Genomic DNA, 19,582 nt, shown 5'->3' with positions numbered 1-19,582 from the left:
CTTAATAGTCACCAGTTGTTTTTCTGAGAAATTTCTGGTATATCCACCCATTATCACCGCTCCATACACTCACTATCTCTGTGAGTTCAAATACACGATAGCCAATTTCTCAATTCCATTTTCTCCAGTTAAAGGAAAGGTTAATGAGATCTAAAATGGTTGATATGGTAATACTGCGCGAAAGACGATTTTTACTTAGTTTTGGCCACAATAGATAAGTTTACTGTGGTCGCTGAAAAACTGAAGATGGCATCCCTACGCTGACGCTTGATTAGAAAATTCCAAATTTAAAACGTAGGACGTATTATATTAAATGTTCAACATACTTCGGATCTGTAATGCTGACATAAAAGCTGCATACGAATAATCGAGTAAGGAAAGAAAGAGGGCATTGAGATGGAAACGGTTGACGACCTTCAGAAAACCGACCATTTGGTGGAATATGATTTTTTATTTCTTTCCTTTCTTTATTTTAAACGCATACGAACATGTACAAGTAACGCTCGATGTTTTTTCAACGGTCATAGCACCATAACGAGGTGATTGCTGTTGATAAGCATTGAAGCGCGTTTGTAAATGACGAAAAATTCGCATGCCGAAAGCGAGCTCGCGATTATAAAATGCCCTTGCAATTTATTTGGGTTTCAGCCCGTCATGGCTAAATTTTCTCCGGAACTGAGGTCATCGTGCTCTATTTGATCGGTGACTTGCTGCCCGGGAGCCCTTAGCGGTACAAATCGAGGATTAAGAAATATTTAACGGCACCCTCCTGATTTTACTGGTATTCGAGTGACGATAGAAGCTAATGACCATTTCGGATGGGCTCTTTCGCTTCCAGAATATTTATACGCAAATGTGTATATAACAAGCCGGCACAATCAGATTCATGACAAGAGAAGAACGATTTTACCACTCTCTTTAGCCATTATTCAACCGATTACCAAATGACCTAATTTCAAATCTTTCAGAATGAGATGAGAATTAAATGGTCAAATAAGAAAAGTGAGCCTATATCAGTAGTGTTTAAGAAGGGCAAATGAAATCATTGCTTCAATGACACCCCATTTGCTAGAGCTCTCCTTTGAATTAAGAACAAATGCAACATGCAGAGAAGTCGCTTCGGAACCTATTTCCGTATAAATGACGTTTAAATATTATTTTTAAGAACTTTCCGGGTGAAACATGGACCTGAGAGATGAAAACTATACAAAACCATTTTGTTTTCCCATTTAGGACGCCAAGTGAGTCGCAAGATAGCTTATGACAATGAGCTCTTAAATACTATCAAAAGTTCACATTTGATCGTCGATTCTCTCGCTTATTAATAAAAATATACAAATGTTCCGAGCCAGAGCACATAAAAAAGAACATACGAGCTGTTTCTTAAGAGCCTTCCGTTTCTCGTATCAAACGATGCATTAAGAAAGCGTAAAAAATTACAAGAATGCTGGCGTACATCTTGCCAGAATTATACCTTAGCAGTCAGACGAGCCGGAGATGCATCTGACAGCAAAATAACTTCTCCACGGCAGTCGCACTCCGTAATTGCAATCTTATTCAAACATAAAATAAAGACTACCAAAAGAATGAGTGTTCCCTTGGCGTCTCTGGCCTTGAGAACTCGATAAGCTGCTCGTGGTTTGTCATTTGATTTTCTAGTGGCAAATTACAATTTTGATTCTTCTCCTTCATTTTTCATGTATTACTCCTTCCTCAATACCGATGACTGAAAATTAATCATTCTAGCCCAAATATTTAACATCTTATTCTACTTTTAAAGACGTAGATAGGGAATCCCTCTTGGCCGTTATCTTTTTAAATACGGGGAGGTTGCTTATGTGCTGACCTCCCACGTCCGAAGTATTAGCGTCGGAAGGTGAAGGAGAAATGAGTAAGTGTCAAAGATTACCATCTGCATGCTAAATTAGACCATTGTGTCTGACTATAAGCTTGAGAACTTCCCACTCCTGCTATCCCTCAAGCATACGAATGACATTTAAAAAATTCCGGGTGGTTCCAAAATTACAATCGTGGCGTGCGGAGTGTGAAATCACTCGCGAAAAATTATATCGGCACGCATTCTGTGCGCGGAGCGCGAGCAGAAACTATTACTAGGTAGATGTTATCATGTATAATTCCCACGGATAAGGCCAAGGCCGAAACTTTTAGAAGCAACTTCATCCAGCTCAGCCATGGAGATTTTAAATAATAAAGCATTTTCGAGAGGTCGGAAATATTTTTTCGTTCAACTTGAAATACTAAACGAAAATGTCGAATAAACCTTCAGGAACAACCATACTTAATCTCATTTTCGACAAACTAAAAACCATATTTCGTCGTTTCATACTATTTTATTGGCGTCACCAATGATGTCGCCTATGTAGTTTCGGTCAATGAAACTACATGGAATTACAAACAGCTGTTTTTCACTGGTTATGTTGATTTTAAACTTACACTTAAATCATGCGTACTGGTGGAGATTGGGCCGATCAGAAGTTTTCTTTTTCGACCAGGCCAAACCGAATGAATCGTTAAGTTAATGGGGGTACATGATACCTATGTCAAGGAAAAACTAGGACAGCAGTTTCCTTGCCCACTTCCTTGTTCCGAAGTACCAGGTGTCGATAGGGATATGCCACTTAAATTCCATGCCATTTTTTTCGGGAATAATTTTAAAATTCTTCACATAGTACATTGGATGATCGTTGGTAGGCTTCATATAATGACAAGGGCACAGCAGAACATAAATTCATCATCATTAAACTTACCACTCGTGGCTATTCCACCGTATGTATCCACTTCCAACATGAATCCCCTGTATGCATTCGCCTCCATCTGCATATTAGCTAGCCTCCAGCGTCGGTTACAATTAATTTAGAATTGCTATAAACAAGCGTACCTATTTAATAAGTCATTCAGGCTTACCTTGATCAGCTCAGCGGTATAAATACATTGGTGCATGAGGTTGAATGATAAACTATCTATATCTAAAACAAGACATTGAAATAGCACACATTATTCATACATCGATATTTCCGCTTTTTTCAAGCGCGAAAAAATTTGCAATTTCATACTAAAGGAGGATTTGGGTCCTAGGATTGCGGCAAAAAACTTTTAGAGTTTAAAAACTTATTTTATTTATTCAATTCACACGAAAAAATTCTTGTCAAACGAAGAATTTAAAATTAAACAAAATTTCAAAATAAAAAATATTTATGTTTAAACATTAGATAACGATCCGGAATAATGATTGAAAGTTAATTGGAGGGGGAAGTAATTATAAAATCAAACTGGGCAATCCTGCTAACATGCGTGGAGCCGAAGGAACAATTGATGCTTACTGCGGACTTCAATAAAACATTCAGCGTTGAAACCATGGTCCGTGAATCAAATTGAGGGTTTCATCTGACTGTTCAGACTGACTTATTTCACCACCTTATTATAGTGGAAATTAAAACGAGTGCAAACAAAAATTTTCAAATGTATAAGCTTTGCTTTTTCTTCTCATTTAAGGGTAATGCATATCACTGTGCTGCTCCACAGAACATGTCTGTGCATTTATTTTTTTACAAATCGACATGAAATTAGATTGAATTATTATCCATCCACAAAAGACTGTGGGTGTTATATCTGGCGACAGCCTGAAAAATTAAGATAAAAACTACGGTCCTTAGGTTGGTCGCCAAATTGATGGTCGCCAACGTGGAAAAAACGTAAATTAATGCGAGTACTTAATGTAAGAATATTTAAATGGTTATTTAAGAGTTCAGGTCCTACACAAACTTCAAATATTTACAATTTCGGTATTTCTATAGTTCAAAATGTACTGAGTGAATCATAATCTATCAAGATATTCCCGCACATAAATGAAAATTGCAATATCTCATATTTAATCCGCATTTTAAATTTAAATTTACGTTCTCTATTCGCTTAGGGGGACCCGCCTGTCATTGTAGATTATTTTGAAACACCCTGGGCAATTAAAGATAGTGAGTGGCAGCCCAGAGTATTATACATCCTTAAACCTGAAACAGCGTATGCCCTTATTCAAGTATAATCGAGAGTGGATAGGGTGGTCGGTCACTCACGGTCTGAAGAGCCTTGTCCTTATCCTCAAGCTTCTGGTTGACTTGCATAAGTTGTTCTTGTGTCTGGTCAAGTTCATTCTCAATGGTCTGGATCTTCTTCTGGAGGGATCTGGCCTCCTCCTCAGCCTGTGCGATACGGAGACAAATCGGATTAGAAGAAAACAAGACACTGTGGATGCAATTTTTCAGGAACACCAAGCCCCACCCAAAACCGCAATAGTAAATGGGATAATAAGTCCGCAATTTTTAGTACCCCAGCGATCCTCAGCGTCACCCGTCATTTCATTCGAACAGTAGATCGTTATACACATTTCGTCGTTATTTGTGTGAATGGTCGCTTAAATGAATCTGAATTCAGAAAATGGTGTTTCAGGATTTCGATACCTCAAACTACTAATTTCACAAATACGTAATATGCTGAATAGCTAATCAAATCTTTATGACTTTCAATTTTGCCAATACATAGAATGTATGAATGTAATACATTATTATTAAAGAAAATATGCCGCTAGGTGGCATGCCCATTGCAACTGGTGTCCAATAAAAGTCAGTAACACGAATAACATTGTCCAACCGCGGTAGGGTCATATTCGGGTCAAAATTAATCTGGTGTGTATTCAACCCCTGCCCCACACCCTAGCGGTGGCTTGCAGGGTACTAAAATAAATAAAAAATAAATAAATTACTGCGCTGGGTTGTTGCGGTAACTACTGTTAGCAGTAGCCCGTTAATCGAATGGGACGTTAACATTTTAATTTCTTGAATCCCTTCGTTAGCAAGATACTAAATCCCCCGAGGGGCCCCACTCTACCCACTCCACCCACACTTCCTATGGGACATCCACGAAGATCGAATGACGAAAATGACCATTGCACTCTGAAATAATAGCCATTTCCCACAATAAAAGCATTTATTTCACCACCCAAGTTTTGAAGTCACTGTCTAATCATCAGGATCTCAATATGAAGCAGTAACTTTGAAACCTTGGAATGGAATGAATACTACTCTAGCCGAAAATTGCTTTAATATCAGACAGTATCATGTTCCATTTATAGGATACCACGCCTGATTTTCACCTCACTAGTCGGTCGTCTGCCGAAATAACTGTTGGTGAATTATATAATGGACTGGTATACGCGGATTTAGTCACAGATTCGATATTCTGTGGCATCAGTTTTTCTGATTGGTCCACTTGGATGTGCTGTGGAAATGAACTTAAGCTTAATAGGGTGAGACATAAAGGACGGGGATCGAGATGGTGCGGGGGCTAACGTACTGGCTTCCCACCCTGAGGGCGCGGGTTCAAATCCCGGCGGTGTTGAATATTTTTCAGAGGTATCTCGATCCCTACTTGAGGTGCTTTGTGGAGGGCACTTTGAGTGAGTACGCCGTCCGTCGGATGGGACGTTAAGCCGCGGACCCCTTGGCGCCTTTCGTAAAGAGTAGGCTAATGCCGACGCCGGGTTTCTCTCCACCCTTCATCCTTTCCTGTCCATCCCCTATGGCGCAAATGACCTTAGCTGTCGGTCGCCTCCCCTCAAAACTACTACTACTACATAAAGGACCGTGGATCTTTTCATTGTATTCGCAAAGGGTTGGTTAATACGAACTTGTACACTAGTTCATTTTCCACATCTCTTCCCCATAATCGCAATCTCCAAAAAGGACAGCGATTCTAAATGTTACACATGACGTCATCAATCGCACGTCTTTCGAAACGAAATCAGGGTAACGATAAATATCACCTCCTTCAAAGTGGAATTGGCGTAATTGTACACGCATAAGTACGTTATACACGCTCCTCCTATTACTTTGAAATCAGTACCGAAACATATAGTTTTCATTTATTAGTTTTTATGTAGTACCCTCCGAATCACCGAAAGGCTGTGCGGCGGGGGGTGATTACACACCAGACTACCCTTGACCCAAAACACCTTTCCCCACAAGCGCGATTGGACAAACGTTATTGAATAAACTAACTTCCCTCTTGGAGCGCATTTCAGAAACGAGGCGAGTATAGATAGAATGGGCATGACCAAACTAAGGGTTACGAACTGCATCCTACTCTTGCGAGCCGCAAATGAGGCTCATGGGGATTTTTCTATAACTATCTGCACAGAGTCCACTGGCACCCACCAAACTGAAGTTACCGAATGGAGAAAATCACGAGCAACTTGAAGGATCTTTAGGTATGACCACCGCTGATACTAATAGTCAATATTATGACTTCACAGTTTGATGACCTGAGAATCCCGATCGTGAGATCGAAAGAGAAAAGAATGAAATAGACATGCTACTGATTTGATTAAGTTCATTGTGCAAAAGATTCACTTTTTTAGTCTCTCTATCAGTTAATTTTCTTTTCTTCTCAGAAAGATATGGAGACAATCCCTTAAAGCAAAGTCAAAGTTATTGGCTTCTCAAGATAATTAAATAACGGGCTTAGAAATTTAGGAGTAGAAAAATTAAAAAAAATTATCAAGTGTACATTTGGAATAAGGCCACACCAAGAAAATGCGCAGTGCACTTAGTTAGGCCTCAAAATATAAAATGGTACATCTTGAAATATCTGAAATTACATTTCTGTTACTAGACATGAACTGACCCTGAAATAAATACGAGTGTAAAAATACAAATGACTTGACTGGAGGTAATAAGCCATTTTGTACGTGGAGGAGTGAGTACCTATCTCGAAAATCAGGCATATTTAAGAAGGATGATGAACAGATTTTATTTTCTCACGTTACGAGTAGCGGCTGTGAACCTATGGAATGATAATGGGGGATTGATAATCAGTGCGAACGAGACGCTTTTTCCATTATCTTTCCAGTCAGGAGTCCCAGCTAACTCGTCCAGGCCTTCACCTCATGCCGCTCATGGCCTCGAGGTCTGCAGTGCATGCTTATAACTGGTGACCTTGGGGCTCCAGCGATAATGGGTGGCCGAAAAAAAAAGAATTGTCATCGCACCTGTAGCGAAGAGAGAATTTTGAGGATATCCAACCACGTTATACGTAGCGGAACGGGTTCATTACAGCCGCTGTTCACATAGCAGCAGCCTTTGTAATGGGATACAATTTCCTCCCATCAGTGAGAGACAGATTGATTTGTTGGCGACAGGCACGATTTCATTTGGATCCGAGATGACGTAAGTTTTCCGCGGGGGAGAAAAAAAAATTAAGCGCCTATTTCAACCGTCTTTAGAAATGGATCGGTATTTTATTTTCAATTTCACGCTTCGGTGATCCATCAAAAGCTTAGGTGAAGTGTAAAAACGTATTTATCAGTTTCCCACCTAATGTGAGAACCGTCGTTGATCGGCTTCGCGGGTCGATTGCTTACATCGGTGAAGGTGTATTGTTAAATGATTAAGGTGCGCGCGAGTTTTTGCGAAATAAAAATCATTTAGTTTCCATGATCATTAGTACTTTGATGCCAACGTACTTTCGTCGATTTCTCGGTAAATTCGATACCTGTTAAGTTAAACTGGGACTTAAATACCTGTGGACTGGGCTGTTTCGCTTTCGACGAAGGTTTTTGGGCCCATTTCATTCTCATTTTAATGAATTGAAGACCGAATTTACAAATGATCTCCATTCATTGTCCTAAAACGTCCACACGAGAGAGGTTGGTGAACTTTCAAGAACGACAACCCCCAATCAATTGATCGTGCTCTCTTTTGGGGAAATATCGGTCATTCACTGTGTTAGTTGGGATAGTGAAATGCTTGTAGATTATACGAATCGGGGATAAGGAAATCTCACCTCCGAGGTCTGGGAAGGTGATTATGAATCCTTCACTTCACAAAAGAGTGAAAATAAAATTAGTCACGGAGCCAAATGGGTACGACACGCTTCAATCCTATGAACAATTTTGATCATCCTTTTAGAGTCGCAGGCGCCGGGGAACTCGGCAAAACCTCCGTTTAGTATGAACACGTCAAAACTGTAACTGTGACAATCGTGCAAATTATTTATCTCCACTCAAACGAGAGGGACTAACTAGAGACCCGTGGGTAAGGTCATTTAATCTCTCGCCCATCGACAGAATATGCTTCGTACAAATTATTTACTTTAATATACATTTTTAGTGTTCACTTTGTTTGCATTAGAATTATTTGCAAGTACACATGAGTGGACCAATCGATGTAAACAACAGCAAAGGTTGATATGCTACTATGCATTGTATTCAATATCAATTGTACAAACATACGTACGTTTGAGTCCACGGAGCATAAAGTGTATTTTAAATCGAGCCACGTAGCATATGAGCAGCTCACTCCAGCCTCGGTGATAACATGGGTAAATTAATGAGGTTAATGGGTGACTGAGGAAAACTGAACCGACTAAGAGGTGGATAGCGATTTGCAATCTTATTAGGTCATGCAAATGCGCGGACATCAATGACCGATTGTAGTGAAAGTAACAAATAAAGTAAAATAAAGAGGAAGGTTAAAATGCCCATCATCCCCTTTGATATTTAATGTAGGCATCGAAAAAGAAAGCACGTCCAAAAAGGAGAACACTGGTTCATGAAGGAAAGAAGACCAATCTGTGGTTTTTAGATGGCAGCTAGCATTTCAGAGGAGAAATAAGACGTGGAGAGGATGTTAGACTGCATGGAAATGGTATGACTAACTACTACTCTAGCAAATTTCCCCTTAAAATTAACCCAATGACTCGTTTTCGATATAAGAAATACAATTTTCAAGTAAATTAACGGAAGAACTTTAGAGGAAGAATTCAACTAATAGGGAGAAGGATTAACTGTAATAGAGCAAGCAGAAGGGAGATAGACAACAGATTAGTGCAGGCCAAAACACCTGCACAGGGGCGTATTAACCCCATTTGCCGCCCTACGCTATAGTCAATGTCTGCCGCCCCCTTAAGGAATTAATTTTCTACATTTTCACATTAATAAAAAGAATGTATCCATTTATTCTTTTTCAAGTACTTATACAAAATATAAACTTTAGAGAGGAAACGCTAGAATAATTCATATTAAATATGCATACTATTTATTTTGAGGTACTTAATGTTCAAGACTAGAAAACAAGACTAGAATTCCATCAATGAATACTTTGAAGATTTTCTTTTCTACGGCAATCAAGCATTGTTTTGCGCGAGTTCCCTTAGACAAAAGGCAGTGGACCATTAATCAACGGGGAGAGGTGAAATAACATCATGGATTGCTTAAAAAATAAAACCTAAAGTCCTAAATATTTTTGTTACGATTGAAAAATAAACAATTCCTCAAGGAGTCTTCGACTAATTTATTCATACTGAGTTAGTGATTATCTTTCAACATAGATATGAGCGTAAGATATTCCTAAGCATTTATATGAAAAGCAAATACTCAATACACTCTCATCAATATGACTTCCATGCTTGAAATCAGTGAATGAAACTCTTTTAATTTGCAGTTGACATTATATTGATCAGCGATCATAAATTATTGCTCACAAAGTATATGAATTGAGAGTACTTCCATTCCCATAATTCTTCCACTAGTATAGTTAGTTACTCGTTCCCCTAAATAAAGATAGTTATCGATGAACAATTTATTGTAAAGGGGGACGCCATTCAAGAAAGTTTGGAAACTATGGGCTTGGGAGGTTATCTAAAAAAACAATGCGGGGAGCCCAATTTCTCTCCCTGCGGAAAATCCGAAGCCCACACCTCATAATTAAAGAAATGGGCAAAGTGAAATCATTTCACCAGCGAATAATTCGATAATACTCCAATGTTGAAAGCTATCGATTCGAAACCCGTAATCATCGTCAATGTGTCCTTCGCTACGTGATGAAATTTCATGCCCACCGAGAGAACCACGAAATTAGATTCTGAGGCCCACTGGTCCAAGCCAACTGATTTAGTAGGACACTGGTCGTATTTACAGCAACTGGCTCGCCGCAAAAGATTTAATTCTCGATAGAAAGATTTCACCCACTTTTCCGAAAGCATCTAATCCTCTAGTAAATTGATACGAATAGACCCTATCTCCATATTTGAACTGTCCTGTTTAAAACCCGTTATGCACATGACTTCAGTCCACTGAGATAATAACGCCAGCTTATGTAGTCGCCCAATATTCACAACCGAGAATAAAACTAGTTTGAATTCCATTTTATCCGTGCTTTCGGAGAAATTCGAATACAAATATGCACTATCTACTGAATAATTCACCACGTGAACTGCAGCAAAGCCTATCAAGTCCTACAAAAAACTAATGACAAATCCGCAATGTCCTCTCAGGTGCTGTTAAACTCATTTTAAACTTTTTTTTACATTTGCTATTTATTATATTGGTATCTCTCTTCGGAGATAATATTTGACGTAAAATATCAGGAATACTGTTAGAAATCTTTACGGTGAAAACGTTTTTTTTTTAAGTAAACCACATTAATCAATCCGAAAGTTAGCTTGATAGGTGAGGCTCACCCAAGGCTGACCAAACACCACACCCTAAACGGCGTGTGGCAGAGCGACGTCTTTAGGCGCCGATGTTCCGCTAGATCTACGTGATATTTCGGAAACCAGATCTTCCTAAGGAGCCACTGTCGGAATAGAGAAAGGAACTGGTCCCCCGCACCATGATGTGTGGGTTTTACATGTTGTAGAACTTAATACTTGGTAAGTCCACACGTACAAAGCCAACATCCAGGGTGTTCAATTAAGTGGTTTCATTCCTTGCTGAACAAAATAGTCTTTTTGCGGTTCTTGGAAAACTAACTCATGTGGACATTGCGAGTTTTGCTGACCCCGAGGGGGGGTTGGAATTGGGGAGAGGGTAAAGGGAAATGATTTACCTTCTCGGCCCTGAGGTTGGCGTCGCGAGCTTGTTGTTCGCAGAGAAGGGCGCGATCCATCGCGTTGTCCTTCTCCAGCTTCATCGCCTGCATCTTCTTCTTGATTGCGTCCATGGCGGCGGCTTGAGATTGTCACTCTCAGGGGAAAACTGGACGGATTTGGGGGATATCTGAAACGAGAAATGGGGAAGACAGGGACTCAGTCAAAAATTCTTCAAAGAGTCAAGGACGCCGAGATAAAATAAAGTTATGAATAATTAATGTAAAAGGTCCAGGATAAACGGTCATGATCAATAATGGGGTAGGTCACAATTGAAATGTATCTCCACGTTAGGCGTTTATAAATCACCAATCCTCAGGTGAATATTTTCATTCAGCCACCCAGTGCCACAACCGCAAAAGTTGAACTACGTAAAAGGAGTTCACATTATGCAGTTGATGCTATGTACTATAAATAATTGTTACGGAGAGTTTGAAAAAGTTATGATGGATCTTTTTGAGCGTACATCACAATTGTTGCTACCCACTGAAAATGTTACGTACAGTTACGTACAACTTGTACATTTGAATGCCTAATTTTACGATAGTTTTGCTATTTCCGAATATTTCCAGTAATTTAAATAACGTAACTTTATTTTTTTTGGAATCACTAATCTATTAGGCCTGAACTAACTTTGGTTAAACATGGTACGCACACTTGAAGACGCTCTAATACTCTAGTGAACAAGAAAAGTTCAATTAAATAAACCTTATCCAATCATAATTTAAAAATCTAGAAATTATGCTAAAATATATTCCGTATTGATTATTTAAAATTGATATCCATTAAAAAAGTAATTTATTATAGAAAAATGATGATTTTTAATGTATTGCAATATTAATTAAAAATTGGCAATTTTCCACAACATAAAATTTAATACGACCGGTATTAGTAACTATATCATCATCATCGACCTGATGAAGATGTAGTTTCATTGAAACCGATCGTATTAAATTTTATTCTGTGGCAAATTGCTATTTTTAATTTATCATGATATTCCACCATATCACGCCCGAAACGTCTCTTTTTTTTGTTACAATGTGTTTGATTAAAACTGGTACACTCATTATTCATGATGCAATAATAAGCATGATCGGTAAATATCACAGATTTAGCTTCTTTGGATTCATAAATCAATGCATTTGAGTAATTTATGATACGATCACGATTGTCCTGTATTGAAATATGAGAACAATGCTTCCCAAAATTGTTTGAAAATAAATTTTCTCACTATACCATGCATGACTGGAAATAAATTGCCTCTAAGATCGGGCTCGATATAAGTAAAATTAAAGTATAATTATTAAAGCGCAAATTCTACACCACTTGGCACCCAAGATAGTGAAATTCACAGTCATGTAATTACAAATTTGAATTTCCTTTTTTAAATGAGAGAATTTGAAAACAATTCAGAACTATTGCTAGCTAACCTGATAAGAAACCGACATTAAGTACACTTTTCATAACCAATGCCAATTTTCGCTAATAATGTGCACCTAAGTTGTTGCGATACGATCTCAGCCAACGGAATATCTTGAAACACGACGATAATGTTACCGCTAGCCACAATGGCAAAATATTTCACCAATGAATCCAGTATCTTTGGCTTAAGTTTCTAACTGTGATAGCATCAAATCTATTTCACTTCTGGACTATAGTATCTATCAGTCTATTGCCGCGGGACTCGTAAATTTTCGTCTCTCGCCGGGAAAGATATCATCCACAAATTCGCAAAAAGAACCGCGGCTATATATTGAGGAAGGGGAGGAATTTTGGAAATGCAGAGGCTTCATAAATGACATTCATTAAACCCAATCAAAAAAAAATAATCATCTTCAAAGATAAAATATTTTATTCACCGTCAACTCAATTCAGGCGAAGCGACACAAAACCGTCTTGTTTCTCCATTTCACAGAAATAGTGCCACGCCGACTTGGAGATAACAATCGACCTTTAACACACGACGGATTCCGTTGGCGGGGTAGAACAAATAAGAGAAACGCACCAATAAATTCAAGTGAACCCCCCTCACCCGCATAATAATCCCGAAATAGCTATTGTTCGTAAATATCAAAGCGCTAAGGCATTTGTGTGCATATGAGTAGGACACCTAACGTTGCAATTTGTGGAAGGCGGAAGGAGGCTGATCACGCACCGACACGAGTAGTATCAATAGAGCAACCGAGCGTGTCCAGGAGGAACGAATTACGGATTCTGTTGCGAAACACAAGCGTGGGAAACTTGACCAAATTGGATTGGAACGGAAGGGCAGGCGGAGGGCTATATAGGCATGAAAAGACTACATAAACAATGGACTCAGCAATGACTATAATCCACCTTAGGATGTCCCAGCTCAAAGCGTCCCAGTTGGACTGCGTGAGAGTGCGGTACTTTATGGATCTGTTCGTTTAACCATCCGTGGATGTACGACATTTCGCCGGTTCCAACCTCCCCGCGATATACCCGTTCTGCTTTTGATATCCACTATCTAAGTGACTATTTAGTGTATCCCAGGTTACGAGCACGTCAGTAACGCGATCAATTGAAATAATTACTGAATAAACGTGGAGCTAACCTAACACTAAACATCCCTACCAGAAAAGTTGCCTGGAAACCTACTAGAAATTTCCGAAAAATAAATGTAAACACATTTATTTTGATTCGGATGTTGAACGGTAAATTATTTAATTTCAAAATATAGGCATTTGATTATAACCACAGTTTTCAACCCGATGGTTAATTTGATAGGTGAGGATAAGAGCTCACCTATTTCTAAACCCAACGTCGTGCCAAATTTACACATCAGGGTAGGGACGCCAGTTCCTTTCCCTGTGCCGCCTATGGCTTCCCGGGAAGATCACGTAGTTCGGGTGAACCTGAGGGTGCCCAGAGGCGTCATCCGGTCGGGAGTCCAACGCTCTACCCATTGGACCACCACATCCCATCATTTTATAATATGGAAACGTTATTTTTTTAAATTATCATCTCAACCGTCATGTTGGATGACGCAAGTCCACTCAATCGTAACGTTATATGCAAGAATGAGAGCATTTTATCCTTTTTAGGTGGTGATTAATGTACCATTCATGGTTTGTATGTATAGAGAGTGACTGATTCTTGAAATTATCAAGCCTAAGTCGTCCATCATGATAATTCAAACAATATTTTCTAGTATCCCTAAAGCCATAGATTATTTAAAAAAATTACAAACAGGGCAAGAAGTCACACAACGTTGCTCTACTCTTGTTTTAAAGGTTGAAGCCATATCATAGCATGCCAATGGTCATATGTTGTAAAGTGAGAGTACTTGGCGCTAGCTGTTTCATCACTTGTACAAAATTAATATATAGCCGTCGGGTATTCGAATAAACCCATGTAATAACTCTTTCCTATATTTTTGTTATACTCTTTGGTTGAAATAAACATTTGCCCTGAGACTCATTGCATCTAAGCAGAAACTCTTCATGGAGGAGCATTTCCATTGCCGCATGGTGTTCACATTAGGATATTCTACACTTGCTACATCATTTGAATGAGGAACCCTTCGGCATATCTGGTCTATTGTGAGAGTCGTTCCCGCTAAACGACGCGGATTTCCTTCGCAAGCTTTATGAGACCTCATTTTTCTAGAACCTCCCACCAATCATTACCACTAATAGCAGCAATTTCTACGAGTTCCTGTGGGCGTTGCGAGTTACTTGCGATCATTAACACGACAGCTGATTAGCTTTATGTCCGAGACATTTTTATTTAGAGACAGCGTGAATAAATGGCTACAGTTGCCCATTCCTGAGTTCACCCTTTCCATTAACAGTAATGCGGAATCGTGCAGGTCCAGTGGGAGTATCATATTTTTGTTTTAAGATCCAACAAGGAAATCATTGCTAAATTAACGCAGTAAATAATTTTCTCAGGCTTCAATTCGTGGAAGATATCTCAAATAAATTACCAGATTACTTAGTATTTTTCCGCGCTATTAACTAATACCGATAAATGAGCAGCCAGAAGAAATATTAACACATCTGATAATTTGTTATTTATGAATAACATCTCAACAATTATGTAGTAACACTATACCATTGTAAACAAATGAATTAGTCAACTCGAGAATTTTTGTCCCAAAATTTGGACCTAAAATCCATTAAGAACGTCAATGGCACATTGAGAACGGTGATATATCCGATTTGATTAAGACTTTAACTTTCGATTTAGAATTTAAAAAAAACACATTTTCGCTCTTACATCACTACGAATCACACATCTTAAAAAAAATAGTTTAAAAGTCCAGGAAAGAATGAAATGTGCTACATTAAAATCCATCGTCCTCTGAAATATCCATAAAATTAACTCTCATGGCGCGTAGAAATCTTAATCGTAGCTAGGCTGGTGTAAGACGCTGCTTTACGCTGGCATAATAACACCCTCCATTCAGACAAGGGCTGGATGCAGAAGCTGAAGACGGTGAGCAAATTTACGCATTCCAAAAATGAAGAATGAAAAGAAAGCCAGTGAAACATAAGTGAGTAGATGTGCACCAGAGAAAAGTAGCAATTTAAAATGAAAAATCACAACTTATCCGTGACGAACACTTTAAAAGTTTAAAGACTTTCTCGATCCCAAAATCAAAATATTACAAAATATACCGCGTGAGATAACTTCACTCTTTCGTCGAGAAACATATCTACCCGTTGATTATTCAGATATGTGGAGATTGTTGAATAGAATCAAGGGAGGACCAGTGTTTACGAAAGGGAAGAGGAGTTATAATAGCGTAAGGCGTCACTCGGGTTATGAGACTTAGTTGAATGTAGCTGTGGTTATTCTGTGTGTCCATTCAAACACCTAAATTATCTTGTGGACTACCATTTATAAAATTAATGTGAATAATGAATAAGAATTAGTTTCATACTACTCAAAAGTAAGCAGTTTTAACACCGATATTAATCAACAAATAATTATTCATGCGTTAAATAACTTATTTCCGATTCGGTGTACTACGTAAATCATCTTCAGGTGATCAAGTACGAGTAGGATGCCCTGAAGATGATGAAGGTGCTGCAGAGAGACCTGCTCGGAAATAAATTCGTCAACCAGTGGAAAATTGCAATTATTTGGTCATTAATACGTTACATTTTCACCAAATCACTTCTGAAACTGTGCAAATTGAGCACAACATATTTATTCCGATTACTGGGCTTCATTATCCGCGAGAGAAGCCACGTCAACGACCAAGTTACCGTGGTAACAAGACAAAAATTTCTCACTTGAATGTTTCAATCTTCATTAGTGGCCGTCACGAAAGTCTAAGTATGCGCCCTAAGCACCAAAGTCTCTCCTTGTATTCAGTCTGGTATGCGGCAAGTCATTAAATGCTTATGTCTTGGTGACGAGGCAAAAACCATGAGAAGCTCCCACGGTGGGCGACATACACCCAAGGGCCAAAGCCCCCGTGTGATGATGGTTCCCTCCGTGACGGCCGCGTAAAATTCCAGGAAGTGAATCGGAAGTCGCCGAGCGAGATAATCCTGTTTTCGACACGAATCGCATGAAAGAAGATGGAGGGGCGTTTATGGGTGCCGTGGCGTGGGGGAGGGAAAGAATTGCGGTGGATTTTCACGAGAGACATGCACATCCTCCTCCAACCTCTGGGTCAACGACTCAGCCGACGCGGCGTGGCTGGAAAGAGTCGAGTTTCAAGGACGTCTGAGTGTCCTTCCTTTCCTATTGTCCACGCTGAGCGAACCTCTCCTCGTTCCTGCAAGCCTTAAGACGTGAACTGCAGTAAGGTGCAAGCGAGCGGTGCGTGGGAAAAGCAATGAACAATGGCATTTTCGCTTTCGCCGCATATGAAGTTAAGTTCTTCGCCGGCTGTTTATTCCTTCTCGCCGAAAGGGAAAGTTGATACTTTTACAGCCTATTGGGTGGAGAGCGAGGAGTTCTGGAATTGGCCCCTTTCTCTCTCCTCCTCCTCCTCTTTCAAAATCTGAGGTGTACAATGAGGAGAACATTGACCTACATAGCTGGCATATGTTCCAGGGTGCGCCTCCTTTTTCAATAGGACCAATTGGTGCAGGTAAGGGAGATTGCAGAGACGACGTTTTTCAATGGAAAAGACCGACGGCTAATATTGGTTCTCAAAGCAAAATCACACCCGCCTGTGGAATGCGGACCATTAAATTGTTTTCGAATCTGATTATCACTGGTTCCTACGAGAATAATTCGCAATATGTGATTATAATTGTGGCACAGTTCTCCTTCTTAATTCTCTCTCTCTCTCCCCTGGAAACTTTCCAGGAAACTGGAAGTGCATGCAATCCACATTTTTAGCTGATATAGCACTCAAATGGTTCGGAGTCTCAGGAATAATTTTCTTAAATCTTAATAGCTGATCATGGCTAATTAAATACATAAATACGGACGTCACTATTTATTTTAGCACAATTTTCGCCAAATACAGTGTAAAATGAAGAGATATTTTCTCATTTGATCGCCATTTATTTTCTATTCGAGAGTAATTTTCTTTTTAATGCGTGGGTCACTTCACATTTCCAAATCTCCATTCAAGTAAATATGAGTTACCATTTATAATAGCAATACTGTATTCAAATTTTGCACTATAGCTTGGCGATTGCATTTAATTCCTCGCATATAAAATTGTTTTGAGATTTAATCTTGTGGATTTCACAACCCCTCTCTTCAACCTGAAACCAGTAATCCCAACGCTCGACGCTATCGCTTCCAACGAAAGAGGCTGGATTGGGCAACCCAACGAATTTTCGCTTTATATGGTCGGAATCATTCACCTCCAAAAAGAAGATAATCTTAACGAGAGGTCATCGGTCTTCCACAAAACTCTTTAATCCGTAATCACTTCATTCTGAGGGGGTGGGAGGGACCAAGGTTGAAATAAAGAGATTAATCGCATTTCTTCCTCTACAGACCAAGATACTTTCCTGAACGGGAGAGCATGGCGTGTGAAGACTTTTACGACGCGAGCCAGACGTTTATGCCCGAGGTCAATTAAAAATATCGATCGAGGAAGGAAGTGGGGCGACCGAGTCGGAATTTTACAAGACACTGATTACGTCTACGTCCTTCACCATTCGCGGTATTCACGCGAGAGAAACAATTGTGCGTTTCCCTAAACAAATCATTTCTTATGACGCTCCTCACAATGCCCGTACAGAGATAGGCTAAGTCCCATTCGACTGCACGAAGCATGCATTCAAAATAGTCCCACTGACTGACTTATTTCATTTCTGCGTTCAATCACAAGGTCACAGATTCGAGGCTTCTCATGGAAAATTATGTTACGTTATCACAGAGAGCTTTTACATATTTGAGTTTGTGGTGCGGTACGAATTGGCTATAGGAACCGTAAAAGCTCTATAAATAATACCATGTACCATTACCGTTGATGATTGACCTCGCATGAAGGAAGACCATCTATGATTCGGGGCGGAGTTGTGAAACGCAAAATATCTTTTCAAAGCCGATCGTGCCGATTTAACATATTTAAATATATCTTCTTTTCTGACACTGCTCTGAACTTTATCCCAAAAACATTTATTCCGTTATTGACATTACCCTCATTGACAAAATAATACTGAAACGGTGACCCAAATAACAAGTAATTCTTTATAAAGTCGGTTCAGAAAAATTTCATAAATCAGGACCAACTAATTCCATTCAAGCGTTCTGACAAGACTTATGCCGTGAACCTGGTCAAAGAAAGGCAATGCTTTTTTTAAATAAGCACAGGGAGATAGTATGAGATTTTTAATTCAATAAGCTGGCCAAATGCAAAACATATTTATAAAATTTGATTTATTTACCTTTTACGAGGAAACCAACCAACATCAAATCAACTTTTGAGTCGATTCACTGTGGTTTTTGGCTAATGGGAAGAGTAAATTACTGAATTATACACTATTAAATAGCTACAGTGAGTCGATTAGAGCCCAAGACCAAAGAAAAAAAGAAGAATTATAGTGAAAGAGTAGGAAATGTGTTAAATTGAAAGGGACCATGTGAGGAGAATGCTTCATCGAGTATTCCAAAAAAATGTTTGAACGGGAAACCCTCAAAGGAGGACGAGGCCAGGAACGAAAATATTGAGAAAGAATGAGTGAACAAGTTCTGGAGAGTGGTGAATTTATAATGACTGCTGTTCAATCGTAGAGGGAAGGAGAAAAAGTAGGGAAGACAAAGCATTTTTACAAACTTGTAAAAGGTCTAGGTTTTTAAAATCTCTTTTCAATACGTCGAAACATAAAAATAAGAACGCGATCGGTCGGACCGGTAAAGCTTGATAAGGGAGAGACTAGCATCGAGCTTAGTTTAGCAAGGAATGCCTGTGCGCCCTAAATGTTTTCCCGCTCGAAGGCATTTATTTTCCCATTACAAGTCACGTTCGCCTTGTGGACTTTGATCCCCTTCAAGCGACACGAACGCGCCCCGCTCGTCGTCCACGTGAATATAAGGCGTCCCTCTCTTCACAGTGAATCACTACGACCCGCGGCCCCCCAAAGGGCGAAAAACTCCCGTGAATCAGTGTCTCCCCCGCTCGAGAGAAAACCAAAACAGAATCACTTGCGCAGTTCTCCTCCGCCGTTCTCCCCCCCCTTTCTTCCCCCAACCCCGCCGC

The 19,582-nt window shown here is 39.4% G+C and overlaps 1 protein-coding gene across 3 annotated transcripts in view; it reads right to left on the bottom strand.

Annotated features, from left to right (window-relative positions):
• Positions 1-19,582, bottom strand: part of LOC139695196 (tropomyosin Per a 7.0102) — a 67,267-nt gene that overhangs the window by 33,233 nt on the left and 14,452 nt on the right. For all 3 annotated transcript variants that reach the window (XM_071593879.1, XM_071593874.1, XM_071593875.1), the window contains exons 2-3: positions 10,896-11,065; positions 4,089-4,214 (exon numbers count right to left, since the gene is read on the bottom strand). In XM_071593879.1, the coding sequence (XP_071449980.1) occupies positions 4,089-4,214; positions 10,896-11,009 (240 nt within the window). In that variant the 5' untranslated portion in view covers positions 11,010-11,065. The remainder of the gene's footprint in view (positions 1-4,088; positions 4,215-10,895; positions 11,066-19,582) is intronic.

Source organism: Hetaerina americana, unplaced genomic scaffold (assembly GCF_022747635.1).
Source record: "Hetaerina americana unplaced genomic scaffold, ioHetAmer1.1.p SCAF_6, whole genome shotgun sequence".
In the NCBI taxonomy this organism is placed as follows: domain Eukaryota; kingdom Metazoa; phylum Arthropoda; class Insecta; order Odonata; family Calopterygidae; genus Hetaerina; species Hetaerina americana.
Note: the sequence above shows the minus strand (reverse complement) of the source record. Positions and strands in the feature narration are given on the sequence as shown.